The sequence below is a fragment of the Notolepis coatsorum genome, assembly GCF_963971535.1.
Source record: "Notolepis coatsorum genome assembly, chromosome: 2".
Taxonomy (NCBI): Eukaryota; Metazoa; Chordata; class Actinopteri; order Aulopiformes; family Paralepididae; genus Notolepis; species Notolepis coatsorum.
Window position 1 is genome coordinate 50,015,472 of NC_140166.1, and position 7,116 is coordinate 50,022,587.

At 47.8% G+C, this 7,116-nt stretch overlaps 1 protein-coding gene across 4 annotated transcripts in view; it reads left to right on the forward strand.

The window, feature by feature from the left end:
• The window catches only part of fkbp15b (FKBP prolyl isomerase family member 15b), a 79,228-nt gene extending 73,343 nt beyond the window's left edge, over window positions 1-5,885 (forward strand). For all 4 annotated transcript variants that reach the window (XM_084309218.1, XM_084309219.1, XM_084309216.1 and 1 more), the window contains exons 26-29: window positions 429-536; window positions 1,375-2,711; window positions 2,999-3,125; window positions 5,276-5,885. In XM_084309218.1, coding sequence (XP_084165344.1) covers window positions 429-536; window positions 1,375-2,711; window positions 2,999-3,125; window positions 5,276-5,356 — 1,653 coding nt within the window. In that variant the 3' untranslated portion in view covers window positions 5,357-5,885. The remainder of the gene's footprint in view (window positions 1-428; window positions 537-1,374; window positions 2,712-2,998; window positions 3,126-5,275) is intronic.
• The last annotated feature ends 1,231 nt before the right edge of the window (window positions 5,886-7,116 follow it).

Below are 7,116 nucleotides of genomic sequence, written 5' to 3' on the forward strand. Positions count from 1 at the left end.
TGTCAATTGACAATGAGAATGGACACATAGCAATCATTTAAAATATAGATTTAGCTCACACATAGTTAAACCTTGTTATGATAAGCTGGCCTTATAGAGTGGGCCCGTCTAATCCCTGTGGCCGTCAATGTGTTAAAGAAAGTTGATTTAATAAAAAATAAAAAAATAAATACTCATTTAATCAGATTAATCACTTTATTCAAATTGGGGATTTAGTTTGACGATATTTATATTTATTTAAAAAAAAAATATATATATATATATAATAAAAATAATTAAATAAATATTTATTTATTAAAAACAAAGGTTCGAACGTCCGGGACAGCCTTAACACGCACACACACACACAGAGACAAGTGTCCTACATTACCTTATTTCTGAGAGTCATCCTTACTGTGTGTGTGTGTGTCTCCCCCCCCCCCCCCCAGGTAAAGCGAGTGATGAACGGTGTGTTCCACTCCCTGAGAGGGGAGTTTGACCTGAGCGAGTCCTACACAGGCAGTGCTGTGCTGGGGGTCATTGTGGGCACCATTAAGGTAAGATCGGTGCTGAAAACAAAAAGATGAGAAAGACCCACTTTAAACTCTTAACCCTTGTGTGGCGTTCAGGGTTTTGGTCGACCCGTTTTCAATGGCTTTGTTTTTAAAATCCCAATAATGTTTTTTAAACGCCACACAGGGGTTAAAATGTCCTTTAGTGGGGCAGCTTAGCTCCAATTTTTAACAGAATTGTGCATTTTGTGATAAAAGCACCTAATTTGGTCCACATGTAGCTTCATCTATTTAGAAGAAATCTGGATATTGGGCCACTGCAAATTTGAATTGAATGTCTCAAAATTGACTGGGAACTTAGTTTTTTTCAACATGCATTGGTGGCATTCAATATGTAAAATGAATGAATGAATAAGTTTATTTTTGAACATGTATTCTCCATATTCCTCCAAACAAATCATGGTATCTAGCTCCGTCAAACAGAACAATCATAATTTTTTTTTTAAACATAAAAAAAATTAAAGGAATTATAAACAAAAAGTCAAGAGCAATGTGGTTCTATTTGGACTAGAATAACAATATTGGTATCTCTCCTCTGTCTCCTCATTCTCCTGTCTTTCCATAATGGCTGATATGAAATTTAGGGGGACAGCTGCAGCTCCCCTAAAAGCGATCTAATTACGTTGATGCCTGCCATGGCCAGTAGGGGGCGAATTTGCAGTGGCCCAATATCCAGATTTCTTCTAAATATATGAAGCTGCATTATGTACCAAGTTTGCCGCTTTTATCACAAAGTGCATCATCCTTCAGCTAAGCTGCCGCACTACTTGTGATTCCACGTATGAGCTTTTTGGATTATGTTAATTTGATTCTCTCTTCACAGAATGTAACCCTCCAGCTACTCAATGGCACAGAGAGACCTCCGCAACAGATGAAGAATGACGAAGAAGAGGAGGAGGATGAGGAGGAGGAGGATGAGGAGGAGGAGGAGGAAGAAGAGGAAGTAGTAGAAGAACAAAGGGATGTGAAACCGGGAGAGGAGAGGCCTCCGCCGACTGTGCATGTGAATGGAGAGAAAGAAGAGGAAGAGTGCGTGGCACGACCAGAGCTGCAGCGACACGCAGAGGTGGAGACGGAGTCTAGAGGGAGAGACGAACAGGAAGTAGTGGCGACGGCGAAAGAGGAGCCGGTAGAAACGCAGTCGGTGACGCACGGCCAGAGGTCGGTAGAGGTCACTCGTCATCACCTGGTTCCAGGAGACCAATCGGAACCACGGGAGGCGGCAACCGCCACAAAATCACAACTACAACAGGAAGCCCATTCTCTTTCCTGTAGCCAACCACGGGGCGTGAACAGCACAGAGTCGTCGCAGTCGGCCGACGGACAACTTGAACTTGGCTCTACCCCCGAGACGCGGTCCGAAGGTCACGTAACTCACTCGGAGGAGAGAGGAGGCACCAACACCAAAGGCCCTCTGGGAGACACGTCCATGCCGTCCACAGGCCCCCCAACCCAACCCCCACCTCCACCCAACGCACCCCAGGATACCCCACAACCCCCACCTCCACCCAACGCACCCCAGGATACCACACAACCCCCACCTCCACCCAACGCACCCCAGGATAGCACTCAATCCCCACCTCCACCCAACGCACCCCAGGATACCACACAACCCCCACCTCCACCCAACACACCCCAGGATAGCACTCAACCTCCACCCAACACACCCCAGGATAGCACTCAACCTCCACCCAACGCACCCCAGGATAGCACTCAACCTCCACCCAACACACCCCAGGATAGCACTCAATCCCCACCTCCACCCAACACACCCCAGGATAGCACCCAATCCCCACCTCCACCCAACACACCCCAGGATAGCACTCAACCTCCACCCAACACACCCCAGGATAGCACTCAACCTCCACCCAACACACCCCAGGATAGCACTCAACCTCCACCCAACACACCCCAGGATAGCACACAACCTCCACCTCCACCCAACACACCCCAGGATAGCACCCAATCCCCACCTCCACCCAACACACCCCAGGATACCACACAACCTCCACCTCCACCCAACACACCCCAGGATAGCACTCAACCTCCACCTCCACCCAACACACCCCAGGATAGCACACAACCTCCACCCAACACACCCCAGGATAGCACACAACCTCCACCCAACCCACCCCAGGATAGCACAGGCAAAATCACAAGGTGAGTCCTCATGTGGTGAACCACATGCCTCGATCACATTTAACAGCCATATTTGTACCGTTAGTCCCGTTAACCCTCGCTAATACGCATGAATTCCTGCAAATTCACCTTCTTTGTCCAAATTCTTTCTTCTCTCGTCTCCTTCCCATCCTCCTCCTCCTCCTCTCTGTCTCTGTGTCTCTGAACCTCTTTGTCCATCTGCTGTCCGTCTTGTTGCTATTCTCTCTGTCTCCGTGTCTCTGAACCTCTTTGTCCATCTGCTGTCCGTCTTGTTGCTATTCTCTCAGTCTGACTGAGGGGGTAGAGGAGGAAAATGGAGAGGAGCCATTTTTCCAGTGCACAGCTCCAACCAAACCCCCCCCACCACCCACTAAGGAGGCGCAGGAGGAGGAGGAGGAGGAGGAGGAGGAGCTGGTGAGGAAGGAAGGAGAGCCACCAGGGTTCTCAGATTTCAGCAAACTGTTTCACCCCCCCCCCCCCCCCATGTGTCAGTGTTGTGTTTGGCATTTCACATTTGTGCTTCCAGAATCAGAAACGCCTCATTCACCAAATCCAATGAATTGAAATTTGTGTCTGTGATGCAAAAAGAATATAGACACTATCAAGTTGTCTTTTTTGTGTGTTAAAAAAAATGTATCTAGACCTATGGGCTTAAAAAAACACATTATATGTTATATGCCTTAATCCACCACGAAATGTATCTTAAAGTAATTATTTTCCCCAAATAGGCCTATTTATTTTCCCATATCAGATATGGATTAGCTTTTTCCACATTCATTCCAACAGACCGTGTCTGCGCTCAGTGTGCTGTCCTTTCAGCACCACAGTGTATCTGTGTTGTGTATAGCGGTACGCAGCTACATCGACCCGTTTTGTCTGTGTTCTGTATAGCGGTACGCAGCTACATCGACCCGTTGTGTCTGTGTTGTGTATAGCGGTACGCAGCTACATCGATCCGTTGTGTCTGTGTTGTGTATAGCGGTACGCAGCTACATCGACCCGTTGTGTCTGTGTTGTGTATAGCGGTACGCAGCTACATCGACCCGTTGTGTCTGTGTTGTGTATAGCGGTACGCAGCTACATCGACCCGTTGTGTCTGTGTTGTGTATAGCGGTACGCAGCTACATCGACCCGTTGTGTCTGTGTTGTGTATAGCGGTACGCAGCTACATCGACCCGTTGTGTCTGTGTTGTGTATAGCGGTACGCAGCTACATCGACCCGTTGTGTCTGTGTTGTGTATAGCGGTACGCAGCTACATCGACCCGTTGTGTCTGTGTTGTGTATAGCGGTACGCAGCTACATCGATCCGTTGTGTCTGTGTTGTGTATAGCGGTACGCAGCTACATCGACCCGTTGTGTCTGTGTTGTGTATAGCGGTACGCAGCTACATCGATCCGTTGTGTCTGTGTTGTGTATAGCGGTACGCAGCTACATCGACCCGTTGTGTCTGTGTTGTGTATAGCGGTACGCAGCTACATCGACCCGTTGTGTCTGTGGTGTGTATAGCGGTACGCAGCTACATCGACCCGTTGTGTCTGTGTTCTGTATAGCGGTACGCAGCTACATCGATCCGTTGTGTCTGTGTTGTGTATAGCGGTACGCAGCTACATCGACCCGTTGTGTCTGTGTTGTGTATAGCGGTACGCAGCTACATCGATCCGTTGTGTCTGTGTTGTGTATAGCGGTACGCAGCTACATCGACCCGTTGTGTCTGTGGTGTGTATAGCGGTACGCAGCTACATCGATCCGTTGTGTCTGTGTTGTGTATAGCGGTACGCAGCTACATCGACCCGTTGTGTCTGTGGTGTGTATAGCGGTACGCAGCTACATCGACCCGTTGTGTCTGTGTTGTGTATAGCGGTACGCAGCTACATCGACCCGTTGTGTCTGTGGTGTGTATAGCGGTACGCAGCTACATCGACCCGTTGTGTCTGTGTTGTGTATAGCGGTACGCAGCTACATCGACCCGTTGTGTCTGTGGTGTGTATAGCGGTACGCAGCTACATCGACCCGTTGTGTCTGTGTTGTGTATAGCGGTACGCAGCTACATCGACCCGTTGTGTCTGACCGCCTGGCGCCTGCGTCTGTTTTTAATACATTTTCAACAAGGGAGTATCCGGTCGTTGGACGGGGTTAATGTCGAGTTCGTCTCCGCCACGTTTGTGTCCGTTTTGGAGAAGGTGGAACGGACTACCATCCAGCAGAGCTGTTGTTTCGGCAAAGGCACAATTGCGTTTTAATTAAAAAAATGTACTTAACGGGACAGTAATACCTTCCGTCAAATTTCTATCCGTTCATTGCCGGAATAGACGGTGCATACCGTTCTCCTGTTTGCAGCGCAATCTTCAATCGGTCTTAAATGAGTCTAAACTGAATCTAAGGTTTGAACATTTTCATTGGGCTATTTTGTAAAACGGTAAAAAAAAATTATAGGCCAATAAATAGGCCCAAAAATATATTACTGGACGGTAACATGGGCTTCTCTCTGTCGTGCGTCCCACCCACAGATTACTATTATTCCGTGGACGGTAACATGGGCTTCCCTCTCTGGTGCGTCCCACAGATCCTGAAGGGACGTCCTCCCCCGGCCCCTCTGTTCGGCGAGGACGACGAGGACGAGGACGATCTGGACTGGCTGGGATGAGAAGGAACCGGAATAGTGAAAGAGTCTTTGGTGAGACGGAAGCCATGGGACAAAATGACTTGAAAAGAGTCCATGGTTCGCCGCCACACTACGGACCTGACCGCCTATGAAGACGCCGGGGGGAGGAGCCCCGGAGCGCCTGATGAACTGCACTCGACGGGGCGGTCCGAGGCCCGAGGTGGACGATGCACACGACCGTCTCTTACTGCTGCTGTTCACTGCTGCCGCCTCCAGGCCCCAATCATGAACTGTAGATTGGTTGTGTGTGTGTATCAGAAAATAGCAAAGCCCACTGTCTACAATGGGAAAACAGAAGTACATTTCCTTCGCTGTTATTCCACCTATCTTTCCTGTTGAAGCCTTATTATTGTCGTTTTATGATCACAGATTTTAAATAATACTGTAGCAAATGTGGTTATTTATCTAATTTGATTCGCTGTTGTCTGGTTCCCTTTTGTGTTTGTCAGTGGTTTCAGATTGTCTGTGTTATTTGCTAATGATTAGCTTGCTGCTTCGGGAACATTTTACACGATTAATAAATAAAAATAACATTGAATCTGTGAGTTATTCTCTCTCTCCCTGCATGTTGTTGTTGTTTTTTTGTTTAGGTCACAATCCTCTGGAACCTGAAGATTTACATTTTGGGAACTTAATAATTGTCTCCACATTTCAAATAACAGATATCCTTTTATTGATAAAATTGGATGCAAACACGGGCGGCTACGTGGCGTAGTGGGCAAGGCGCTCGCCACGAATGCGGAGACGCTGGGCTCGCCTGTTCGAGCCCAGCGCTCCACATTGCTTTCAGTTTAGCTGGTCGTCCGTACTAATACGCATTGGCCGTATTAGGGGGTGGGAAACTGATGGGTGGGGATCGGGCGTTGTGGACAGCGACTCCTACAGGTCGGTTGGTGCGCCTGCGCAGTAGAATCAGGAAGTGTCGGGGGCAGCGTGAGCCTCCCACGCGTTACTCCTCACCACTGAGAGATCGAGCTGCGCAGGTGAAAAGATGCGACTGCTGTTACCACAAGTACCGGAGGGGACTTGTGCTATGTATGACTTAGTCCACATTGCAGCCGGCTTGTGGGAGGCAAGAAACAGCGTTCGTGACAGGGGAGGGTTGAATTGGATGATACGAAATTGGGATGGGAGAAAAATATAGAAAATGGGAGAAAAAGTGGATAAAAAAAAAATTGGATGCAAACATGGACTGTAGTAGCCTACTCATATTTCAGTTTCGAACCATTTGGATTATACAGAAGGCTGTTTGAATGTTGGATACGTTACAAATGTTCCATCGGCTTGTTCCAACTCTTGCATACTTCTGATTATCCTTGAGTTAGATCGTCTGGCAGCCCACAGTTTGACCTTATATCCATATCACTATCTAATGAGCAGCAGGTGGCGATCAAGACTCGGAAAGCTACTACGTTGCCTAGCAACACAAGCTCTAAAACCAGACCATTGTATGTGTTGAACTTGGGACACGAGGAAAAGAGCAGCAGACATTGTATTTATTTTGTTTCTAAAATAACTATAACGTTATTTGCATAGGGACAATGTAAGGTAAGTTGTTTTGAGGTTACTAGAATCTGTTCGGCCTACTGGCCGACCAGTTGCTCATTTTTTTTTTTTTTTTTTGGGATGACTAATGACCGTTAGCTTTAAGTTAATGTGACGGATCATATTGGTCTGCGTTGTGTTGATGTTAAATGTTAATGTCCAGAGGGGCAGTCGAACAGGGGGCTCCCGCGCCGCGG